At 42.0% G+C, this 26,814-nt stretch overlaps 1 protein-coding gene across 1 annotated transcript in view; it reads left to right on the top strand.

The window, feature by feature from the left end:
• The window catches only part of galnt9 (polypeptide N-acetylgalactosaminyltransferase 9), a 156,349-nt gene that overhangs the window by 10,175 nt on the left and 119,360 nt on the right, over positions 1–26,814 (top strand). The window contains exon 2 of the mRNA XM_060906832.1: positions 19,901–20,081. Coding sequence (XP_060762815.1) covers positions 19,901–20,081 — 181 coding nt within the window. The remainder of the gene's footprint in view (positions 1–19,900; positions 20,082–26,814) is intronic.

Raw genomic sequence — 26,814 nt, 5'->3', positions numbered from 1 at the left:
CGCAGGTTTATATTAATTAATGCGCTCATTCACAGGGACGTGTCTGGCCGTATTATCTGCTAATAACAAGGGTGAGGTTTTCTGTAAGGAGACGTTTGTTTAACATTTTTGGAAGGAGTCTCCAGTGTCAGAGGTAAACACTGTTTTCCGACATCTTCAGGACAGAGGAGTTTACGCTTTTTTGTGGTTTCTCAGTAATTTGTTGAGCTGCGTTTTATTTTTTTGCCTTATTAACTTGAAGACACAAAAAAGAGAGGCAGTGAGGGAATGACTGTTTATAGCTGCTATAACATCAGTGACAACAGGAACTCATCTCATCTCATTATCTCTAGCCGCTTTATCCTGTTCTACAGGGTCGCAGGCAAGCTGGAGCCTATCCCAGCTGACTACGGGCGAAAGGCGGGGTACACCCTGGACAAGTCGCCAGGTCATCACAGGGCTGACACATAGACACAGACAACCATTCACACTCACATTCACACCTACGCTCAATTTAGAGTCACCAGTTAACCTAACCTGCATGTCTTTGGACTGTGGGGGAAACCGGAGCACCCGGAGGAAACCCACGCGGACACGGGGAGAACATGCAAACTCCACACAGAAAGGCCCTCGCCGGCCACGGGGCTCGAACCCGGACCTTCTTGCTGTGAGGCGACAGCGCTAACCACTACACCACCGTGCCGCCCAACAGGAACTCATTTCACAGAATATTAAATGCTGCTCTAAATAAATAGATTTGGTCTTCATCTTTAATGAATAAAAAAGTTAAATTGTTGAGGTGTGAGAGGAATAAAACACTTGTGGATGTGCTGTTATAGGAAAACAATCAATTCATGGTTGTTACAGTAACTCCGCTTGATCACACTTTTCCCGTTGCTCAGTGTATTACTGTAACACACACACAGTGTTTATTGCTCAGTTATTAAATACGGCATTATTCTCATCTCAGTGTTAAATGACTTTGCATTTAGATTGTGCTAGATTTGTTTTCTTCAGAGAGATTTATTTCCTGTTCTACTCCAGATGTGATGCTGTGAACCACAATCACCTCCAACCTTTTAAATCTTCCACAAACAATAATTAAAATGTAACCATGAACAGCGGGTGTTTTTATAAACCTGCAGCCTGTTGTTGTGTTTTTGTAATTTGTGTGTAATTATAAAGGTTTCTCTGGGGAAATCCTCCAAGTTTGAACATCATGCAGTGTGTTTAGAGCGTGATCGTTCTCTTCAGATGGTTATCTATCAGCCACAATTAATAACAGACTCTGAAGTGTTTGAGCATTAATGAAAAAACTGACAATTTAACACTTTTTTGAGCATATTTTCCAAAACAAGTCCTTAAAAATCTCATTACTGCAACAGAGTGAAAACATCACGCCATTAGCAAAATTGGTACATTTTGACATTTTTAAAAAATTGATTACTAACAGTCATGCACAGTTATTGAAACTCTGGAACATGTTCGTTTTATTTTGACTGATTTCTATCATTACCACAGCACCTTCTGAAATCTACAGCCTAATAATTTTGATCATTCATTGAAACCTGATATCATCCTAAACTGAACTAGCTGCTGATGTTCCTTCCCATGGACCTTGTCATAACACAGAGTTTGGCTGGTTCCTGGCCCAGCTCTTACTGTTCTCAAGTGGTCCCTATAGCGCAGTCTTCACTCTGCTCGTGAAACAGCCATCTCTGCTCTCCACTTTCTGCCAGTCTTTACTCCTGCCTCAGAAACATTAAAGTCACTCAAGTCTTGGTACTGTAACACCTCCCTTCTCTCATTACTTTATGGGCCTTTTCCACTACCCTTTTTCAGCTCATTTCAGCTCACTTCAGCCCAACACGGCTCGCGTTTCGACTACCTCAGAGCAGCACAACTGAGCTCACTTCAGCCTTACTCAGCACCCAAAACTCGCACGGTTTTGGAGTGGGGCTGAAGCGAGCCCAACCGAGCCGAGTGGGGCTAGGGGCTTGAGGAGACACTCTCCTGTGCACTGATTGGTGAGGAGGAGTGTCCTCACATGCCCACACACGCCCCGCGAGCACGCTGGGATCTGTAAACACCGTAAACCCGGAAGAAGAAGAATTCTCTTTCTGAAGCCTTATGCGCCTCGCCTCATCTATACGCTCTTGCCAGTATCTGTTGGCGTTGTCGGTGACGACAAGCCACAGCACCAAGACCAGCAACACTAACGACTCCATGTCCTCCATGTTTATTGTTTACTATCTGGGTCGTGAGACTACCGCTTAAAAGGTCACTGATGTCACTGTTTGCGCCGCCTAATGACATCACGTGACGTCCACCCACTTTCACTAACTCCACCCAATGTGTCCGCCCACTTCCAGCCAGCATGGTTCAGCGCGGTTGTAGTCGAAATGCAACTCCAACAGCCCCACTCAGCTCGACTCAGCCCAGCTCAGCACTGCACGGCTCAGCCCAACTCAGCCGCGTTGGTAGTGGAAAAGCCCCTTTAAAGTCCTCCTTGATGGACTTCAAAGGGAGTCTTAGCTTACTGGTGTTTCCATAGAGGGCAATGCTACTCAAGCTCCTTGGCAAACCCAGCCATTTCCTCAAGAAGCGACTGAATCTCCTCTCAAGTTCTGCAGTGGTGGAGATGGAAACCTCATAAAGGAACAGTGGATTTTTTCACCACATGCTGCAGCTCCTGAAGAAGTGGCTCTCTGGGGTCGAATACCTCTGTTGGGGATATCAATTCTATGAATTTCCCTAGAATGTGCTCTCTAAGAGGGTCACTATAGGTCAAGCGGATGTGGTGAACTGATGATGTCACTATATAGGTGTGGTCTATACACTGAGTGCAGAATTATTAGGCAAGTGAGTATTTTGACCACAACATCCTTTTAATGCATGTTGTCCCACTCCAAGCTGTTTAGGCTTGAAAGCCTACTACCAATTAAGTATATCAGGTGCTGTGCATCTGTGTAATGAGAGGGGGTGTGGTCTAATGACATCAACACCCTATATCAGGTGTGCATAATTATTAGGCAACCTCTTTTCCTCTGGCAAAATGGGTCAGAAGAGAGATCTGACAGACTTTGAAAAGTATAAAATTGTGAGATGTCTTGCAGACGGATGCAGCACTCTTGAAATTGCGAAGATGTTGAAACGTGATCACCGAACAATCAAGCGTTTCATTGCAAATAGTCAACAGGGTCGAAAGAAGCATGTGGGGAAAAAAAAGGCGCAAAATAACTGCACATGATCTGCGGAAAATCAAGCGTGAAGCTAACAAGCAGCCATTAGCATCCAGTTCTGCCATATTCCAGAGTTGCAACATTCCTGGAGTGTCAAAGAGTAAAAGGTGTGCAATACTGAGGGACATGGCCAAGGTAAGGAAGGCTGAAAAACAACCACCACTGAGTAAGGCACACAAGATAAAACGTCAAGACTGGGCCAAGAAATATCTTAAGACTGATTTTTCTAAGGTGCTGTGGTCTGATGAGATGAGAGTGACTCTTGATGGGCCAGATGGATGGGCCTGTGGCTGGATCAGTAATGGGCACAGAGCTCCACTCCGACTCAGACACCAGCAAGGTGGAGGTGGAGTACTGCTATGGGCTGGTATCATCAAAGACGAGCTTGTTGGACCTTTTCGAGTTGAGGATGGACTCAAACTCAACTCCCAGACCTACTGCCAGTTCCTGGAAGAAACCTTCTTCAAGCAGTGGTATAGGAAAAAGTCAGCATCTTTCAAGAAGAACATGATTTTCATGCAGGATAACGCTCCATCTCATGCGTCCAAATACTCCACTGCGTGGCTAGCCAGTAAAGGTCTGAAAGGCGAAAAAAATAATGACATGGCCCCCTTGTTCACCTGACCTAAACCCCATAGAGAACCTGTGGTCCATTATAAAACGTGAGGTCTACAAAGAGGGAAAACAGTACACCTCTCTGAACAGCGTCTGGGAGGCTGTGGTTGCTGCTGCACACAATGTTGGTCGTGAACAGATGAAGAAATTGACAGAATCTATGGATGGAAGGCTTTTGAGTGTCCTCATGAAGAAGGGTGGCTATATTGGTCACTGATTTGTTTTTGTTTTGTGTTTGAATGTCAGATATGTTTATTTGCAAATCTGGAGTTGTCATATCAGTGTACCTGGTGAAAATAAATAAGTGAAATGGCTACATATTTGGTTTTTATTAAGTTGCCTAATAATTCTGCACAGTGAAAGTTACCTGAACACATACATATTCTCCTAAAATGGCCAAAACTAAAAACACCCCACTCTAACTTCCATACATATTCAGCTTTGATATTTATGAGTCTTTTTGTTTGATTGAGAACATAGTTGTTGTTCAATAATAAAACTAATCCTCAAAAATACAACTTGCCTAATAATTCTGCACTCCGTGTATAGTGAAGAGTGAACGAAATGTGTGGTTTTGAACACTCCCACTATGGACTGATAATAGTGAACAGGCTGTGTGGTTGGTGACATGTCCATAGGACGAATGGTGATATAGTAAATACTGTGTGTGGTTTGAGACATGCCCTCTGTGTATTGCTGATTCTGAGCTGTGCAGTAAACAGGGTCACAGTGATTTGGGACACAGCAACAGTGGACTGATTACAGTGAACAGGGCCACAGTGATTTGGGACACATCCACAGTGGGCTGGTGATAGTGAAGAGGGTCAGAGAGATTTGTGACATGCCCACAGTCGGCTGGTGATAGTGAACAGGGTCAGAGAGATTTGTGACATGCCCACAGTCGGCTGGTGATAGTGAACAGTGTCGGCGTGATTTGGGACACGCCCACAGTGGGCTGATGATAGTGAACAGGGTTGGTGTGATTTGTGACATGTCCACAGTGCACTGTTGATAGTGAACAGGGTCAGAAAGATTTATGACATGCCCAGAGTGCACTGATAGGTCAGAGTGCATGATGTTAGCTGAAGCAGCTGAACTGTGTGTGTGTGTGTGTGTTTTAATTATGGTTTTAAATCTTTATCAGCAAGGGTATATCTCAGTCCAGAGGCAAAATAAATGCAGCGCAGATGCTTGGCATGTCATTTAGGGCAGCGCTCATGTGAAATATTGAGTGAATACAGCAGATGGTTTGATTGAGGTATAAATATGGCATCGCGTAAATTCACAGAAACAGCACAGAAATTTCCTCTCTCTGTTATCACTGTAAGGATTTTAACATACAGTAGGCTCGTGCACATCTAAATCAATGAGATGCAGACACGATTTCTTTATACCGACTCCCAAACGGCCCCTGGGGGAAAAACATCATCCCGAGTATCTCGAGTGTCATAGAAATGACGGAATATTCTCCATTATGAAATTATGATAAAACAAACTGAAAATGATTAGGCCTCTTTGTAGAAAGTTTTAAAAAGTCTTGTTTTGCTTTGTTATGGATATAAATGCTGTGTAAATGTATATGATAAGCTCATAATGAGGATTATTACATAATATTTCACTATAATGCAGATATTTTCACTTGATATTGTTTATTGTGCTGCAGAATTAAAGTGTTTATGATAACTATATGGGAACTGGGGGCGGCACGGTGGTGTAGTGGTTAGCGCTGTCGCCTCACAGCAAGAAGGTCCTGGGTTCGAGCCCCGGGGCCGGCGAGGGCCTTTCTGTGTGGAGTTTGCATGTTCTCCCCGTGTCCGCGTGGGTTTCCTCCGGGTGCTCCGGTTTCCCCCACAGTCCAAAGACATGCAGGTTAGGTTAACTGGTGACTCTAAATTGACCGTAGGTGTGAATGTGAGTGTGAATGGTTGTCTGTGTCTATGTGTCAGCCCTGTGATGACCTGGCGACTTGTCCAGGGTGTACCCCGCCTTCGCCCGTAGTCAGCTGGGATAGGCTCCAGCTTGCCTGCGACCCTGTAGAAGGATAAAGCGGTTAGAGATAATGAGATGAGATGAGATATGGGAACTGATTTATCACAGCCGATATAAACACATTTATTCATAAATGGTTTATAGGAGCATTTACACAGGAAATATGTTCATGAAAATCCAGTTAGTGAAAAAATCATTCATATGCCACATTGAATTTGTGTAAATGTGTGTATAAAGAGAATCAGTAATGCGAACCTCCGCTGATCCACTTCACCTTGTATAATCGGTCAGTGAGTTACTGTGGCTTTATACACACATCACACTGTCACCTATAAATCACTTCTTTATTTATTCTCTCTCTCTCTCTCTCTCTCTGTCCCACTCTCTCTTGCTCTGTCCTACTGTCTTTCTCTCTCCTGTCTCTCTTGCTTTCTCTCTCTCTCTGTCTCTCTCTGTCTCTCTCTCCTAGTCTCTGTATTTGTCTCTCTGTCCTATTTTCACTCTCTCTGTCTTTCTTTCTCTCTCTCTTGCTCTGTCCTACTGTCTTTCTCTCTCCCCATCTCTCTCTCTCTCTCTCTCTCTCTCTCTCTCAGAGGAACACATACAGTGCCTTGCAAAAGTATTCATCCCCCTTAGTGTTTGTCTTGTTTTGTCGCATTACAAGTTGCAATTAAAATGGATTTTTGGAGGGTTAGCACCATTTGATTTACACAACATGCCTACCACTGTAAAGGCGAAAATTGTTGTTTTATTGTGACACAAACAATAATTAAAATGAAAAAAAAAAACCCAGAAATCTGGAGTGTGCAGAGGTATTCACCCCCCAAGTCAATACTTTGTAGAGTCACCTTTTGCTGCACTTACAGCTGCAAGTCTCTTGGGGTATGTCTCTATTAGCTTAGCACATCTAGCCACTGGGATTTTTGCCCATTCCTCAAGGCAAAACTGCTCCAACTCCTTCAAGTTAGATGGGTTGCGTTGGTGTACAGCAATCTTCAAGTTATGCCACAGATTCTCAATTAGATTGGGGTCTGGGCTTTGATTAGGCCATTCCAAGACATTTAAATGTTTCCTTTAAAACCACTCCAGTGTAGCTTTAGCAGTATGTTTAGGGTCATTGTCCTGCTGAACCGTGAACCTCCATCCCAGTCTCAAACCTCTGGCCAACTCAAACAGGTTTTCCTCCAGAATTGCCCTGTATTTAGTGCCATCCATCTTTCCTTCAGTCCTGACCAGCTTTCCTGTCCCTGCAGATGAAAAACATCCCCACAGCATGATGCTGCCACCACCATGCTTTACTGTAGGAATGGTGTTCTCAGGGTGTTGGGTTTGCGCCACACATGGCGTTAACCATGATGGCCAAAAAGATCAATTTTAGTCTCATTTGACCAGAGAATCTTCTTCCATGTGTTTGGGGAGTCTGCCACATGCTGTTGGGCAAACTCCAAACGCGTTTTCTTAAACAATGACTTTTTTCTGGCCATTCTTCCATAAAGCCCCGCCCATTCTGTGGAGTGTATGGCTTAAAGTGGTCCTATGGACAGATACTCCCATCTCCACTGTGGATCTTTGCAGCTCCTTCAGTATTATCTTTGGTGTCTTTGTTGCAGCTCTGATTAATGCCCTCCTTGCCCGGTCTGTGAGTTTTGGTGGGCGGGGCCTTGTCAGGTTTGTAGTGGTGCCATATTCTTTCCATTTTGCTATAATGGATTTAATGGAGCTCCGTGGGATATTCAAAGTTTGGGATATTTTTTATAACCCAACCCTGATCTATACTTCTCCACAACTTTGTCTCTGACCTGTTTGGAGGCTCCTTGGTAGGGCTGGGCGATATGGGAAAAAGTCATATCACGATATTTTTTTTTATATCAGTCGATATCGATATATATCACAATATAAAACAAATCACTATTTTGTGAATTTTAAATGTTCCCTTTTACTCTTAATTGAGATTTGAAGATATCAGAAGGTTAATTTTTAATTAAATATTTATTTTGTGTCAAAGTTGAACATGACATGTAACACTATACAACTGTTTCAGATAAATACAGAACAGGTATTTTAAATTAAAATCTTATATCTGACCGGTCAACTCCAAATAAATAAAACGTTCTAAAACTTAAATTTTAAAGCTTTCAAGTTTAACAGGAGAACACAAACAAAACAGACAATTAAATTTGTTGGTCAACTCCAAATAAATAAAAAATTCTAAAACTTAAATCTTAAAGCTTTCAAGTTTAACAGGAGAACATAAACAAAACAGACATTATTTTGTCAATGTCAAATGATTAAAATAGTATCAAAATATAATTAAATTTTCAAAATCTCTACTTCGTATAGATTGTTTTAAATATTGTTTTTTTTTAAGAACAAAGAATAAAATAGAACAATAAATAGCCAAAAAAATGTGCTATACTCTCAGTGCATGGGTGCAAGTTTTCCGGCATGTGCCGGAAGCTCCGTTTTTTTCGGTTCTGAAAAAGTCATTTTTCCAAATCATGTAAATCCGTTAAGATTTTTTTTTTGGGGGGGTATAGGGGTGGCCCTCTCACAGTCTCACTCTCATAGGGCCAATGATTTTCCACGATCGCAGAAAACGGACGGAAATTATGGAATTTTTATAGTGAAACATTGCTCGCATGTCAAAGTGTAACTGCCGCAGAAGGCTTCTGCGTAACTGCCGCTAACGCCCAAGCAGACATGCCTTTCCGGTCAAGGTAGCTTTGTCGGTGATTGTGATTGGCTTGTGGCACACCCAGCCAGCCAATGAGCTGCTTCTTTACAGATTCGCTCCCCGCGTCGCAACCAGAATGGCGACCGCTTAAAAGAAACAAATGCTCTGGTGGCCAAGGACGCCATATGGTTTCCAGTGGTGAGTGTGGACGTTGAGCGCTCCTTTTCCATGTATAAACCTCTTCTAAATGACAGAAGATTCAGTCTCACGGAGACCAACGCTAAACAACTTATGATGCTTGATCATAATGGTGATATCGAGCAGCGTTTCTAGGAACTCTGAGAGCGTGCAGTGATTGATCTGCAAGGAATATTCAGGACTGTCATTACAATCAAAGTTAAACTATTCTCGTCTGTTTGAGAGTGCGTTCTGTGTTTTGTTAGGAAACATTGTTTCATGAGTTTGTGGTGGACTAAAAAAGATGTATATAGAGTAATATTTTTAAACAGTCAGTTATGAGTATTGTCATTACAGGCTCAGTAAGTATTACTGAATATTAATTTATCCCTATTAATTTATCAGTACTCTCAATATTATATTGAGATATTATATATGCTATTATATTGCATATATTATATATGAGATGGGTTTTTAGTTAACAGTGATCCTAGTTTCTTGATTTATCTGTTATCAGTATGTCAAGTAAAATATTTTGAGTTGTCTCAATCTGTGATCCCACTTTAATTTTTTTTATTAATGCAATTTATCAGCTTACTGTCGGTGTAATTGTTTTATTATATATTTTTTCATGAATGACTTCATCATGCAAAGGACCATTTGTGTCTAGAGATGCAATACTTTGAAACCCAAGTAAAATTATGCCAGCCAGAATTACTAAATTGGATCCAAACAGAACAATTTTGAACTGAAATTGTGAAACGGAATTTTTCATTGTCCGAAACGGAAAAAGACAGATTTTGAAACGGAAAATCATTGGCTCTACTCTCAGCGTATTACCGGGTTACCGCGGTACAGTCTCTGCACGAGACAAATCTTTTCATCTCGTCTTCGCCACAAACCTCATTCAATTTATACGCTGCTCACCGACGAGCGGTCCTGACTAGCCCGTTGTTTCACGGTGTTATACGTGTGATATCATGTTTCACGCACGTAGCACGTTGTTCGACCAAATCAACACAGCTATTCCAGTGTATATATTGTAAAAAAGGTATCACAGCAAAAGCATATTAAAAATGGTTGTTTCACCATTTAAATTAGTAGTTGCTAGATGTTTTGAAATATCAAGCCTTGTACTTGAAATATTATTTCAGATGAATTGATGAAATGTATTAAACATTTGATGTGAATATGCAAATCATATAACTATTAATATTATTATAAATGTTTGCATGAGAGACAACCATTTTAACTTGTAATTTAAATTTTTTTCGAGCCATAAGGGGGGTTCACCTCCCTTTGTAACCCCCCCTGCATGGCTGTGCCATGCACGTCTGACTTTGTTAGACTTTTCAGGTTTTTGAAAATTGTATACTTGCACCCATGTCAGTGCAGTTTCAAGCAGCTTTCAAAGACAACATAAATAAAATAGACATTGGCTCAACTGTTATCAGCTTATGCTCAGAAAAAAGGCACAAGAAATCCCAATTAGTGCAGTACTGTCTCTCAGTGCTCTCAATGTTTTGGGTCAGACAGACATAAGTCTACACTAGATTGTGGGTGAGGAAGACAAGTCTATACACTGCTTCCGGTTTTAAAGCTGCCCAGTTGCAGGTCACAATATTACCCCCTATGCTAAATACCCTCTCGGGCGGTATTTTTTCACTCTTGGCGGACAAATAAGTAATGTGAAAACATCCAACAGTACAGTAAGTTAAATGCTAATTTAACATGCCAGAATTTAATCACCCTGTCCAGATTTTGTTATTGTTTGCATATTGCAACACTGTACATACATTTTAAAAACACTTTTTATATGATATTGACGAAATCATAAACCTGCATAGCTGTACTTCAAACTTCATTAATCTCTGAGGGGGAGATAAATTTTGTCCTCACCAGGGATACAAATTATTTCAGCAGAAGCAGGGATATATACAGCAGAGGGGGGGCTTACCAACAGCTGAGTGAAGTCGATGCCCAAAGCATTGCAGCCGAGTCCAGTTGTTGAGGGATGTGGCCTTGACTATATTCGTCCCGCTGTCTGTTGTGATGCAGACTTGTTTGTCTTCACTCAAGCCCCAGGATGCAAGTGCTTCTGACAGTCCTGCAGCAATTATTTTACCTGTATGGTCTTCCAGAAAGTACACCGTTTGAAGGCATTTGCTTATCAGATTCCAGTCTTTGTCTGTGAAGTGGGCAGTGAGGCTCATGTATGGCTCAGATGTGCGACTGGACCATATATCTGACGTGGTAGCAAAGTGTGCTACATTTTGCAGTTCTTTCTCGACTCTCTCTCTACACTCATTATACATCTGTGGGAGTGCAGTCTGGGAGAAATGTTTACGCCCAGGCAGTTTGTAATGAGGGTCCATAACTTTTAGCATCCACTTGAACCCCTTATTTTCCACTGTGCTTATTGGTAGCATGTCTTTTGCAATACAATAAGCTACTGCGTAATATCACGGTGTCTCTTAGATTTTTTGTCGTACGGCATGGCGCTGGATAAAGCAGACTCTATGGTCTTCTGTTGCTGCTGCACAGGCGTTGTTATTGGGGGAAGATTAGCACTTGTTCTGGTCTGTGTTTGTAAAAGTTTGCATTCTCCGTGCTCAAACGGGTAGCGCTGCTTCAGGTGATGAAAAACATTAGTGGTATTCCCTGTCTTTGTCGGAACATGTGCTCGACATAATTTGCAGTGCACACTATTCTGTTTCGTGTCGGACTTCAAAAAACCAAAATACCTCCACACCACCGAACTTTTCGGGCCCTTCTTATCAACAATGTCATCCCTTACGCCTTGGGCTGTGTCTTTCATCGTTTCTTCCAAGGGAGCACTCATTTTCTTTTTTTATACGGCTGCAGCAGCACAAACAAGCACGCCACGACTAGCTGCTGCCACGGCTCTATTCCAGCCACGTGATTGGTTCAGCGTGGCGCAACTCTCGTTGTCATTGGCTATTCGTATTGTCTGTCAAAAGATGGACGAATGTAATCTATCGAAAAGTATATCGACCATGTTTTATATCTCTATCGAGGAAAAGTTATTCCTTGATAGCTATCGTTATCGTTTTCTCGCCCAGCCCTACTCCTTGGTTTTCATGTTGCTTGTTTAGTAGTGTTGCAGAGTCAGGGTCCTTCCAGAACAGGTTGATTTATACAGACATCATGTGACAGATCATGTGACACTTTGATTGCACACAAATGGATCTTAATCAACTAATTATGTGACTTATGAAGTGAATTGGTTGGAGCAGCTCTTATTTAGGGGTTTCATACGAAAGGGGGTGAATACTTATGCACACTCCAGAGTTGTTTTTTTTTTTTCATCTTAATTATTGTTTGTGTCACAATAAAACAGCAATTTTCACCTTTAAAGTGGTCGGCATGTTGCGTAAATTAAATGGTGCTAACCCCCCAAAAATCCGTTTTAATTCCAGCTTGTAATGCGACAAAACAGGACAAACACCAAGGGGGGTGAATACTTTTGCAAGACACTGTAAGAAAAAATAATAGATAAATTTGCCTATATTGTATATTTAATTTGTTCACTGTTATTTTGATGTATTATTAATACAACCCCGATTCCAAAAAAGTTGGGACAAAGTACAAATTGTAAATAAAAACGGAATCCAATAATTTACAAATCTCAAAAACTGATATAGTATTCACAATAGAACACAGACAACATATCAAATGTCGAAAGTGAGACATTTTGAAATTTCATGCCAAATATTGGCTCATTTGAAATTTCATGACAGCAACACATCTCAAAAAAGTTGGGACAGGGGCAATAAGAGGCTGGAAAAGTTAAAGGTACAAAAAAGGAACAGCTGGAGGACCAAATTGCAACTCATTAGGTCAATTGTCAATAGGTCATTAACATGACTGGGTATAAAAAGAGCATCTTGGAGTGGCAGCGGCTCTCAGAAGTAAAGATGGGAAGAGGATCACCAATCCCCCTAATTCTGCGCCGGCAAATAGTGGAGCAATATCAGAAAGGAGTTCGACAGTGTAAAATTGCAAAGAGTTTGAACATATCATCATCTACAGTGCATAATATCATCAAAAGATTCAGAGAATCTGGAAGAATCTCTGTGCGTAAGGGTCAAGGCCAGAAAACCATACTGGGTACCTGTGATCTTTGGGCCCTTAGACGGCACTGCATCACATACAGGCATGCTTCTGTATTGGAAATCACAAAATGGGCTCAGGAATATTTCCAGAGAACATTATCTGTGAACACAATTCACCGTGCCATCCGCCGTTGCCAGCTAAAACTCTATAGTTCAAAGAAGAAGCCGTATCTAAACATGATCCAGAAGCGCAGACGTCTTCTCTGGGCCAAGGCTCATTTAAAATGGACTGTGGCAAAGTGGAAAACTGTTCTGTGGTCAGACGAATCAAAATTTGAAGTTCTTTATGGAAATCAGGGACGCCGTGTCATTCGGACTAAAGAGGAGAAGGACGACCCGAGTTGTTATCGGTGCTCAGTTCAGAAGCCTGCATCTCTGATGGTATGGGGTTGCATTAGTGCGTGTGGCACGGGCAGCTTACACATCTGGAAAGACACCATCAATGCTGAAAGGTATATCCAGGTTCTAGAGCAACATATGCTCCCATCCAGACGACGTCTCTTTCAGGGAAGACCTTGCATTTTCCAACATGACAATGCCAAACCACATACTGCATCAATTACAGCATCATGGCTGCGTAGAAGAAGGGTCCGGGTACTGAACTGGCCAGCCTGCAGTCCAGATCTTTCACCCATAGAAAACATTTGGCGCATCATAAAACGGAAGATACAATAAAAAAGACCTAAGACAGTTGAGCAACTAGAATCCTACATTAGACAAGAATGGGTTAACATTCCTATCCCTAAACTTGAGCAACTTGTCTCCTCAGTCCCCAGACGTTTACAGACTGTTGTAAAGAGAAAAGGGGATGTCTCACAGTGGGAAACATGGCCTTGTCCCAACTTTTCTGAGATGTGTTGTTGTCATGAAATTTAAAATCACCTAATTTTTCTCTTTAAATGATACATTTTCTCAGTTTAAACATTTGATATGTCATCTATGTTCTATTCTGAATAAAATATGGAATTTTGAAACTTCCACATTATTGCATTCCGTTTTTATTTACAATTTGTACTTTGTCCCAACTTTTTTGGAATCGGGGTTGTAAATAATAAACATTATTTATTAATCTTGTAAATAATTAAAGGTCCCATGGCATGAAATTTTCACTTTCTGAGGTTTTTTAACGTTAAAATGAGTTCCTCTGACCTTCTTAAGGCACCCCAGTGGCTAGAAATTTCATAATGTGTAAACCAAACTATGCCCAACATTTGAGAATGGCGCGTCAAAATGGCGCGTTGATAAGCTCTTCCCTTTACTACGTCAGCAAGGGAGATGATCCCCATGCCCCCCCTCTGGATTCCCACCCACTGTATGGATTGCCCGCCCAGTTGTAGTGAGGAGACCATAGAGGACACAACAACATGGCATCACCTAAGCGAGCGAAACATGGAAATTGCGCTGTACATGGATGTGACAACACAGAAAAGAGTCTGTTTTTACTGCCGACGGGAGAGCCCCTGAAGACGCAGTGGCTTAATTTTATTTACTTCAATAATACGCCGTCGAGTCTACCTAAGACGATGTATGTTTGTCGGAAGCATTTTCCTGATGAATGTTTCCACAACTTGGGACAGTACAGGGCAGGTTTTGCACATCAACTGTCACTGAAGCCTGGGTCCGTACCAAGCATCCCTGCCGCATCAGCCACAAACACCGAACAAGTAAGTGTATAACTGGTCGTTTTGCCGTGTTTTAAAATCGGTGCGTTAGCCTAGCAATGGCTACATTAGCTGTGCAGCTAATTGCTTCCTGCAGTTAGCCAGGTAATCTGCGCTACAAAACTAAAGAGCATGCAGCATGCTCTGTTAAACTGAGTTTAGTCTGGAAATTGACTGTAACTTATGAGCTTATGTTTGACTATTGCTCCGCAATGCATGTCTTCTGTTGGATAAGCGATATGTTGCTGTAGTTGCTGCTTCTATCCTCTTTGGTTATGGAGTGCGTGTTCAAGCCTAGGGTATTATACGTTCGTAAACTACCACTCCGATCACTCTCACTCTCTGTTCTCTGTGTCACGTTGAGTTTACGAAAGGAGTCCGAGGGAGAACGGGGTTTTGTCTTAGCAGCGTGGCTACAGGCGCTGATAGCAGCGAGTATGTGTGTGCACGCAAACACTATACTACTATACTATACTACTAGTGTTGTACACACATTTTCCCACTCCCTTATTTAGACTTGTGAAGTCGGACTCCGGGTCAAAAGCGAAAGCTTGGACTGTTGCTTGACCTGCCATTGCTACTGTTCACACACAGCTAGCATGGCCACAGCTTGGTCAAGCCCCTCCCCCTCCCCCCATGGCCCGCCCCCACCCTCTACCCTTCCCCGCCTCCTGCTTCTCGTTAGCAAAACGACTCACTGGGAAAAGCACTGAAACGGGGCTTTCTCCCAGGAGGCTATATTTACGTGCCGAGGGTTCATTTCGAGAAAGGCTGCAGATATACGGTAACATCCGGAAGCCTCCACGAGCCCATTTAAAGCATCAACAAACCACCATGCCATGGGACCTTTAACATTATTTATTAATGCCCAATTATATTGGGCGGCACAGTGGTGTAGTGGTTAGCGCTGTCGCCTCACAGCAAGAAGGTCCGGGTTCGAGCCCCGTGGCCGGCGAGGGCCATTCTGTGCGGAGTTTGCATGTTCTCCCCGTGTCCGCGTGGGTTTCCTCCGGGTGCTCCGGTTTCCCCCACAGTCCAAAGACATGCAGGTTAGGTTAATATGGGACAGTCTCGGGCTGAGGTGCCCTTGAGCGAGGCCCCTAATTCCCAACTGCTTCCCAGGCGCTGTTAGCATGGCTGCCCCCTGACGATCAACTTTGAGGTGACAGTGTTGAGGAAAAACTCCCTCAGATGACACGAGGAAGAAACCTTGAGAGGAACCAGACTCTAAAGGGAACCCATCCTCATCTGGGTGATAACAGACAACGTGATTATAAATAACTCACTTCTATAATGGTGTCCTATAGAGTCACAGAGTACAACTGTGGAACCAGGAAACTCATTATAGTTTAACAGGAAGTCTGCTTTGTTGAAGTTATCGAGTGTTCACTGATGGAGACTTGAGTGTAAAACTGTTCATGACACCTGCAGTCCTAAAGTTATCATGGCGATTGTCGTCCTGAACATCGGAGCAACACTGTAAGTGTCCAGAGCGTCTTCTAAGTGTGTCTTTAGACTGTCCATGTGGGGCCATCCTCCACAGGAATGATGTGATGAGAACCTCAGCTGGAAATAGGGCATCAGGATGGATCAGGCAGGTCCGAGGAGCAGGAAGCTCTTAAATATATTTAAAGCGCTGATTAATAAACTGAATTAATAACAGAAACAAATTCTCGTTTTTTCAGCCTGTCGATTTTAAAGATGTCCTGCAGTGTGTTCTCTTTTTTCAGCTATAAATGCAAATTAAAACACACACACACACACACACACACACACACACACACACACACACACACACAAATGGAAACAAATAGGTGAATCAGCAGCTTCGAGCTTCATGACCAGTGACTCTGGAGTATCGAGCAGAATTTCCCTTGCAGTAAGTTTATTAGTCAACACTAAAACAAACTCATTTTCCTCTGGATGGTGAAAAGTGGCTGATTCAGCACAACGCAGAGGCGTATGGGTCATTTCGTTTCGCTGAGCCTACAACTATACGCATCGCTATGGAGACGTGATCAGCGTGGCTTTAGGAATAATCATTTCAGACACGTTAATTGAATGGATGCGGTTGCAGAAATGAATGGCTGTTTATGCAAAACTCAGTTATATGTGGAGAAAGGAGATTATTTTATTACTTTATGAGAAAATATTACAGACGGTGAAACAACTCTTAAGTGTGGAAGTGTACAATATCACTGAGAGAACTGTTCAGTAAATTATGATTCATAATCACTTTAGAGGCCATTACAGATAAAATGATGAGAAGTTTTACTGTTCTAACAGCTATTATGCAGTTTATATGGAAACTAATTCATTTTCCAGTGTTATTTTTCCAATAACAGCGTGTCCCTGAGTGTTTTATTCCTCTTACACCACAGCAACTTTCTAACAATTACAATATTTCATTTGTTAAAGAATGGCACATCATATCATACTTTTTTATCCATTTATAGTTACATTTAATGTCAAAGAACGGTGCACTGTGTTGTGAATAGGACGTGAGTGGACACATAATGAAATACACACTGATGGTACAGATAATCCAGAAACGGCTAAGCTGTGTCGATTTAGAGCAAATATGAAATTTCACTTCGTTGTGATGAGATGAGAAACATCTGATTTGTTGCTGTTTAAGAAACACGCAGGAAGCTGAAGGCTATCTCATGTGGACTGAGTGACGGCTGTGGAATGTTTCCTGCAGATTTGCTGCTGTGTGTCTTGAGAATCGAGATGAGGCCAGAATTCTGTGTGCTTTCGCAATGCACCACTCACCTTTCAGCCCCTTTCAGTCTGCCAGGGTTTCTTAATCCCTGCTGCTGCAGTCTTCAGGTCTTCACTGCTTAGTGATGCTGTGTGCTGTAGACTCGGGCTGTCTCTGTACATTTCACAGCAATACAGATGGAGCGAGGTTTTACCTCAGCCACATTCCAGCAAGACAACGTCATGGCTATAACACACATAATCAGGCTGCCTCAGGCAAAACCATACCGTGATACAAACAAGCAAAGGTCAGTAAACAGGTGAGTAGCGAAAATAACTGTAAACAAGCAAAAGACAAAATGAAAATAAATAAATAAATGGCTTAGAAAATGGACAAGTGAATGGCATGTAGGGGAAGAATCAGAAGAAGAAGAATTAGAATTGGGATGGTCATAAAAAGAATCGTCAGGATCTGAATCAGAATCGTCATAATCCTGAATCAGAATCATCAGTATCTGAATCAGAATTGTCAGGATCTGAATCAGAATCGTCAGGATCTTGAATTGGATTCATCAGGATCTGAATCAGGGCGGCACGGTGGTGTAGTGGTTAGCGCTGTTGCCTCACAGCAAGAAGGTCCGGGTTCGAGCCCCGTGGCCGGCGAGGGCCTTTCTGTGTGGAGTTTGCATGTTCTCCCCGTGTCCGCGTGGGTTTCCTCCGGGTGCTCCGGTTTCCCCCACAGTCCAAAGACATGCAGGTTAGGTTAACTGGTGACTCTAAATTGAGCGTAGGTGTGAATGTGAGTGTGAATGGTTGTCTGTGTCTATGTGTCAGCCCTGTGATGACCTGGCGACTTGTCCAGGGTGAACCCCGCCTTTCGTCCGTAGTCAGCTGGGATAGGCTCCAGCTTGCCTGCGACCCTGTAGAACAGGATAAAGCGGCTACAGATAATGAGATGAGATGAGGATCTGAATCAGAGTCGTCAGAATCCTGAATCAAAATTGTGGGATAAAGTGGCTAGAGATAATGATATGAGAAGAATCATCGTAGTCCGAATGAATCTGAATCAGAATCGTCAGAATGAGCGTGTGAATCAGACTGTTCAGAATCAGAATTACCAGAATAGTCAGAATGAGGTTTGTGAGAACCATCAGAATTTGAGTGGTCGGTATCAGAACCATTACGTTTTCTCTGAGTAGCAACATCACACCACCCGTCTCTCAGTATTCTACTGTAACACGCTTTCAGCAAAACTATTAAAATGAATCATTTTATGTCAAACAGATCATCATGTTTAAACAGTAAAACAGAAACCTGAAGCAATATGAGGGTTTTGTGGTTAAGTTCTGCAACATTGGATTGTTTATTAATAATAATAATAAGTGTATAAGGTAAGGATGTAATCTTACATGAATCCTGAACGAGCTCCAGCCATTACCCTGAGTGTGAAAATGAGGCAGAGTGATGATGCACAAAATGTAGAACACTTTTAATCAGAAAAATGACTCGTCTGAAGCCGGTTCTCCTTATCACTGTTACCGTATTTTGCATAGCGAGTGATAATGTTTTTATCCTCCATCTGTAATAAGCCTGTGTGAGAATAAGACTTTGTGATTTACATGACAAAATAAAAGAGAATCTGTCATGGCTCAGCTCACTTCAAAAAAACAGATGCTCAAGAAGTAATAATAATAATAATAATAATAATAATAATAGAAATGTTTACAAGAAATACAAAATTGCAGTGTAATAGAAGTATGAATGTATAAAAAATAGAATACTAAGAATCTAATTTAAACACTAATTTATTTAATTGAGTTTTTGTGTTTGTGCTTTCTTCTTTATTCCTTTTGTTCTCCTATCATCTTTATTATTATTATTTGTTTTTTTATTACATTTTTCTTTCAAATGCCCAGATTCAAGCCATAACTAAACCCGGTACTCATGAAACTCTCAGATTTGTGTGAAACTGTCCTGTCTGGTGGCTGAAACTCATTTTCCTTTAATCAAATCCTAATTACAGAAGAGACAGAAATGCTGCAGCGGTGTGAATGTGAAGCTGAAGGACTCATCATAGTGCAGAAATCACGCTGAATTCATCATGAAGATATAAATACAGAGCTGAAGTAACAAGCCACAGAATCAGAATCATCACAGTAAGAATCAGTCACAATCAGAATCATTAAAATAAGAATCAACAAGAATCAGAATCACAAATAAAAATCATCAAATTCTGAATCATAATAATCACAGTTAGACTCAGACTTGTCAAAATAAGAACTGTCAGAATGAGAATTATAATTATAATTACCGGTAAATCAGAATTAATTAAAAAACGCAGCTTGTCATGTTACCACAAAGAAGTGTAAACTCCTCTGTCCTAAAGATGTCGGAAAACTTAGTTACATCTTCACTTCTGACTCTTACACAGCACTGACACTGGAGACTCCTTCCAGAAACGTTACATAAATTTCAGAAAATGTCATCATCTCAACGATATTTAAAAACTCTTACGAGTCCCTGTGAATGAGCTGTTGCTACAGAAATGATAATGTATTAGAATGAGGCCTTTAATATAAACCTGCACTGCTGTCAGAGCTGCTGTTAGAGAACATTAATCCACACTTTCTGACCAATCAAGAGTCGAGAACTCATCAGCACTGTGATGTGAGAGGGTGAAGAACATTGGCCCTGAGTGTGATGTGTGTTGTTTTCTGGCTGCAGGAGTGTCGAAGGCGATGGGGCTGTTGGAGGGTCCTGGAGGTCTCGGTCAGGGAGGAGCTGCAGCCACACTTGGGGGTGAAAGTCCAGAAGGCGGGGGCAAATATGAAGAGTACGGCTACAACGCCCAGCTGAGCGAGCGCATCTCCCTCGACAGGAACATTCCCGACTACAGGCCTAAGAAGTGAGTGTTTTATCTTTGTCCCTTCTTCACGCTGGGTTACAGGCCTACGTTAGAACTGCAGCAGTTCTGAGATTATCAGCCTCGACACCACGCCTCTGATGCCCCTTTTCCACCAAATCAGTTCCAGGGCTGGTTCGCGGCCAGTGCTTAGTTTGGAACTGGGTTTTCTGTTTCCACTGACAAAGAACTGGCTCTGGGGCCAGAAAAACCGGTTCCAGGCTAGCACCAGCTCTTTGCTGGGCCAGAGGAAAGAATCGCTTACGTGTGGGGGGTTTGTTAAGACCAACAACAATCGCAAGACCGCGAAAGGTCGCCATTTTTAAGCGCCGAGAAGCCGCAGCTGTACAAACGCGAAGTCATCCATTATTGTTGGTGTTGTTGTTGTTGCTGCTTCTTCTTCTCCGTGTTGTTGTTGCTTCGATATTCGCGCCAAGGTTTATGCAAACGCAGCAACGTAACTGACGTATACAGCGACGTAATGACGTATACAGCGACGTAACTGACGTATACAGTGACGTAATGACGTATACAGCGACGTAATGACGTGGCTTCCCTTAGCACCGCGAGCTATGGAAAAGCAAACTGGTTCTCAGCTGGCTCGCAAGTTGAACGAGTTGTGAACCAGCACTGGCACTGGCCCTGAACCAGCCCTGGAACTGATTTGGTGGAAAAGGGGTATGAGAGCACACACACTCACTGTGTGACTGGTGATGTCCGGCTGTTAAATATTTCATCAGCACACCAACACACAGGAGACACTGCAGTCTTTAAAATTAATTATTTGTTTTTTACATTTGGTAACATTTTGAATCTTTAAAATATAGAATTGCAAACTTATAGTTTTGGAAAATTTTGAATTTTAAAAATAGAAAATTATTTTTAAAAATTGCCTTTTAAATAAAAGTTTCGGAAATCTTTGACTCTTGCAAAGTGGAAAAAATGTTTATTTAAAAAAAACTTTTTTGTAAAGTTTTAATTCTTTAAAAATGTAAAATGGTAACGTTTGACATTATTAATATGTTCTGTCAAATTCTGCTGCTGCCATCTCATGTGTTAGAAGAGTTAATTTCATAATGAGTGTGAAGCACAAATATTGTGATACACGATATGAGCAGTAAATTCGTCCCACCAGTTTTCTGCCCCATGGCGATATGTGAGATAAAGAAATTCTGTCTCTTATCTATCAGTGACAGTTATTGTGTTACACTGAGGGTTACCACGGTTACGTCAGGAACGTACCAGCGACACACAAAACTTCAAACTCGAGACAGTTATAAATTATTTCTGAACACTAGCTGAATACTGACAGAACCTCATCATTCATCTCAAATTCTCTCTCTGGTTTTTACTTTCTTTGTGTTCTTTTTCTTCTTTCTCCGTCTTCTCTCAGTTCTGGCAGATCCAGATGGGCTCATGGATACTCATTATCAGTACTCACAGCGGGGCGGGGGGGTAGAGGCAGTGAAAGAGAGAGAGAGAGAGAGAGAGAGAGAGAGAAAGAGGCAGGGAAAGAGAGAGAGAGAGAATGAGAGAGAGAGAAAAAGAGACAGAGAGAGAGAGAGAGGCAGGGAAAGAAAGAGAGAGAATGAGAGAGAGAGAAAAAGAGACAGAGAGAGAGGCAGGGAAAGAAAGAGAGAGAATGAGAGAGAGAGAAAAAGAGACAGAGAGAGAGAGGCAGGGAAAGAATGAGAGAGAATGAGAGAGAGAGAAAAAGAGACAGAGAGAGAGAGAGGCAGGGAAAGAATGAGAGAGAAATCACTTGTGAAATAATTTGGAATAAAAAGGTGAGATCTTGAGGAGCGTATGTTTGTGCACAGAGACGTAAACAATTATGTGTTTATCTGGAATACAAGCAGTACTTTTTTTGCCAGAAAATACAGTACGTCTCTCTCTCTCACACACACACACACACACACACACACACACACACGATCCTCTGGGTCTGAATAGTGTTTATTACTTAATGAGTTTAGTTCAATTTAAACGTATAAAAGCACCTTATGACCTCTGTGCCTCTCTCTGTCTCTGTCTTTTTCTGTCTCGCTCTCGTTCTGTCTGTCTCTGTCTCTCCCTGTGTCTCTGTCTCTGTCTGTCTCTCTCTTTCATTCTGTCTGTTTCTTTCTTTCTGGCTCTCAGCCCCTCTCTCTCTCTCTCTCTCTCTCTCTCTCTGCCCCCGTCTCTCTCTGCCCCCTCTCTCTCTCTCTCTCTCTGCCCTCTCTCTCTGCCCTCTCTCTGTCTCACTGCCCCTCTCTCTCTCTCTCTCTCTCTCTCTCTCTCTCTCTGCCCCGTCTCTCTCTGCCCCTTTCTGCCCCTCCCCCTCTCTGCCCCTCTCTCTCTCTCTGCCCCCTCTGTCTCTCTCTGCCCCCTCTCTCTCTCTCTGCCCCCTCTGCCCCTCCCCCTCTCTGCTCCATCTCTCTCTCTCTGCCCCGTCTCTCTCTGCCCCCTCTGTCTCTCTCTCCCTCTTTCGCTCTTTCTTTCATTCTGTCTGTTTCTTTCTTTCAGCCTCCCCCCCCACACAAAACATGAATAAAAGCTAAATTAGTCATGTTTCATGATGTTATATGACCTCGTTGCTCTCATCCTTCTCTACATACAGTACACTGTACCGTCAGGCCTAGAAATTCATATATTTTCTTCACCAGCCAGCCGGACTAGTTCCCTTCCAAAGTAACTCACCAAACAGAAAATCAACTCGCCAAAATTTGTTCATGTCTGAATTTTACTTCTGTCAAAAATAACGCAAAAGAGAGTCGTTACCATTGTTCATGACTAATGTGCATTTATTTCAAGACCCGAGTATTTTGATACTGCTGTTAAATACATAAATGAGAACAACACAGAGCACCATAATATAATATCAACAAATAATAATATATTGGAAAACTTGGCAACTTGGTGTATGAGTATTGAAAACAAATATACTGACTATCATGACTATAGCACCCAAAATATGTCCAACATGCTTTCTGTATTTCACCATTTATGAGAGAGAAAGCATGAGGAGCTTCATACTGACTAGGAATCAACTTGAAAAAAATTAATTATTCCATAAAAATCGTATCGCAGCCAAGGCCTACCCTGCTCCCACGTTTGCTTATAAGTCCTTTGTCGTTTCTCCTTCTCGTACGCTTTATCGGCGGCCTTTTTCTCTTCTTCAGACCGAGGTCGCTTTGTCCCCGTCTCTGGCGGTTTCTGTACACCTTTCAGAAAATTCCACATCGCAGCGTAGCTTTGGCAGATGTAGATGTAAACAACAAAAAAACACACGTCTTTAAATGGGCGATAATGTGGCCACAGCTATTGAATTTGATAACGTGATGTGGCAGCGGGGGCGTGGCCAAGCGTCGGTCTGTGAATGGAGGGCGGAGTCAGGGAAGGTAAGTGGTGGAATCATTGCACCTGATGGGGATTGACCTGTGTTTGTGTGTCTTCCCCAGTGACCGCGCCCTTTAAAAGGAGAGGAGAGCAGAGAAAGGGAGCTCTCTCTCCCCAACCAGAACACGTGTGTGTGTGTGTGTGTGTGTGTGTGTGTGTGTGTGTGTGTGTGTGTGTGTGTGTGTGTGTGCGCGCGCGGCTGGGAAGTGATAAAAGGGTGAAAAGCTAGCAATAAATTGTTCATTGAGAACTCAGTTCTGGCCTGCCGTGCTTCTATGCTCCACCCACCTGGTCCAATACTACACGTGATTACCACGATATTCAACGAGCTGCGTTATATGCATGCGCAGTAGTGAAAAACCGACAGTCTGACTCGTACACGATATGATTCGGAATTCTTCGGTATTTTCCGTCCTGCCGATAAACACATCGATTAACACAGACATGGCACGCGCTTAATATGTGGCGGCTTTAGTTGACGGTGTGTCTGAATCTTCGCTTCATATATATTTTTTATTTTCAACTAGCCAGCCGGGCTGCCTAGGGACAGGAATTACCCGCCAAATGACAAATTAAGTCGCCTTGGGCGACCGGACCACCACGAATTTCGAGCCCTGACCGTATTTAATGATGCTCTGATGCTGTGAGCCGCCATGTTGATCTGATGTCACTAGCTGAACTGTCGCTTGCTGTGTTCTGAAGTAGGGTTTCTGAGTTGAGGAGGCATTTTTCGGGTTTTTCCTCGTCGGAGGTCGTAGTAGAAAATTTGAGAAATTATTGTGAGGTTTAGCTGAACGCAGTCTGTTCGCCATACTGTCACTATAGAAACTCTAATGTATCAGAATGAGCACTTTAATATAAACCTGTGCTACTGTCAGAGCTGCTGTTATAGAGAATTAATCAACATCTGCTGACCAATCAGCATGCAATATTTTATATAATAAATGTGTTATAGCACAGTGTGACTGTTGAACATAATTCCCTGCACTTTTATGATAATTATTTAATAAATGTTCAAGAGGGCGGCACAGTGGTGTAGTGGTTATCACTGTCACTTCACAGCAAGAAGGTCCGGGATCGAGCCCCGTGGCCGGCGAGGGCCTTTCTGTGCGGAGTTTGCATGTTCTCCCCGTGTCCGCGTGGGTTTCCTCCGGGTGCTCCGGTTTCCCCCACAGTCCAAAGACATGCAGGTTAGGTTAACTGGTGACTCTAAATTGAGCGTAGGTGTGAATGTGAGTGTGAATGGTTGTCTGTGTCTATGTGTCAGCCCTGTGATGACCTGGCGACTTGTCCAGGGTGAACCCCGCCTTTCACCCGTAGTCAGCTGGGATAGGATCCAGCTCGCCTGCGACCCTGTAGAACAGGATAAAGCGGCTACAGATAATGAGATGAGATGAGAAATATTCAAGAGGTGTACTGCTCTCCTGCTGTCACTCATAATGATTATAATATTTATTAATGATCGTAATATTTATAAAGCTTTCAACGGCCTGAAGATGATCTTAAAGCTCTTTAAATATTTATTAAAAATGTGATCTTTCTGCCACATGCTTCTTCACTCCTGTTCTGATGGTCTCATAATGAGCTTAAAGCAGCTTTAATATTCATGAATCATTATAAATCCTCACATGTGAGCGGTTCAGGTAATGTAGAGACACAACTACCCGTATCTAACACTCACTCATTCCTCATAAAGCTCCGCCACAGCACACTAATTCCTCCTCGACTTCATATTAATTATACTGTAATGAAAGCAGCACAGTTCATTGTAATGCCATGTGGTGTAGTGAATCATGATGACCTTTAATATTTATTAACAACAACAACATTAATAATAATACATAGTGCTCTGCAGTGCAACTCTGACTTTAATATTTATTCACCGATTATTAACCATATTGACATTGTACACCACAGTGCTGTTGAACTCTGGATCCTGATTGGTCAGAAGGTGTTGATTAATTGATTATATGAATGCACTCATTCTGATATGTTATTGTTTCTATAGCAACAGCTGATTCAGCTATTTTCTTGAAGATGTTTAACATTAAGCATCTTAAGGACGGAGTTTTTGCTTTGTGGAGAGTAAAATATATCATAAATATACAGTGCACACTTTAGTGTTATATAAAGATATACTGTAGTCCTTACACATTTTTATGATATATATTTTATATTGTTAATATTTTTTTTGGTTAGTAATATATTTTGTTTGCTGATATTTTTTCCTTCCTCTGTTTTAACTTTGAGCTCCTACTTAGATCAGGTTTATTATTATTATTATTATTATTATTATTATTATTATTATTGCACCATGGTACATTAATCTTCCATAATTTTTTTGATCATTTGCCTAAAAGAGGAACTTGTGATCACTTCTGATGAATTTCTTTAGAAGATAATTAGAAGTGTTTTCAATTCACTGCAAGTATTTGTATTTTATCGTATTAAATCCCTTCTTCTTTCTTCTTGTGATATCAGTGGAGTTGCTGTAGCCCTGCAGAACGACCTTGTCTTTACCCTCCTGTCGTCTCTCGTTTCTCTCTCATTCCCCTGGTGCTTCTTGTATTCCTTGTTTTAGATGAGAACATCACATGACATCATGGCCACACCCATCTACACTGCTTCATATCCACGTTTACACTTCACCATCGCGTCTTAAGATCATAATGGATCTGATGTGTGTATATGACAGTATTGGTGGTGAATGTGCTGTTATCTGAACACACACACACACACACACACACTAGCTTCAACTGATGGAGTGCTGAGTGTGTTCTTGTGCTCCTATGATTAGTACCGTCCTTCACTCACTGCCTTTTCACTGTCAGCCACCTCCGCTATATATACTCTCTCGCTCTCTCTCTCTCTCTCTCTCTCTCTCTCCCCCTTTCTCTCTCTCTCTGTCTCTCTCAGACACACACACAGCAGATGGTACACAGCATGGATTCTTACCGACTTTAGCTCTTCTGGCGCTATTTCTATTTCACACCAACGGCATCCTGATGCTGTGTGTGTGTGTGTGTGTGTGTGTGTGTGTGTGTGTGTGTGTGTGTGGTGGGGGTCAGTTAATCTGCTGCATTCCTACACAAATAGTATTAAAGTCCAAAAGCACATCAAAGCCCATTGCAGTTATTGAGAGCTACATGTGAGCTTTAAAGCTGTTTATAAAATACTGAATAAAGCTATAAAATGACTCGTTACTGTGACAACCAAAGAAACTTAGTGAATGTCATGAACTGGTAAAATAAAGACAACACTCTGCGTTCACACAAGCCACTCATGTCACTTGTTGTTGTTCACCCATCTGAATGTGCGCTATCCAACAATGCAAATAAGCAGATTAATCCAATTAGAA

Source organism: Neoarius graeffei, chromosome 24, assembly GCF_027579695.1.
Source record: "Neoarius graeffei isolate fNeoGra1 chromosome 24, fNeoGra1.pri, whole genome shotgun sequence".
NCBI lineage: Eukaryota > Metazoa > Chordata > Actinopteri > Siluriformes > Ariidae > Neoarius > Neoarius graeffei.
The sequence above is the reverse complement of the archived record's forward strand: the minus strand, read 5'-3'. Positions and strand labels throughout refer to the sequence as shown.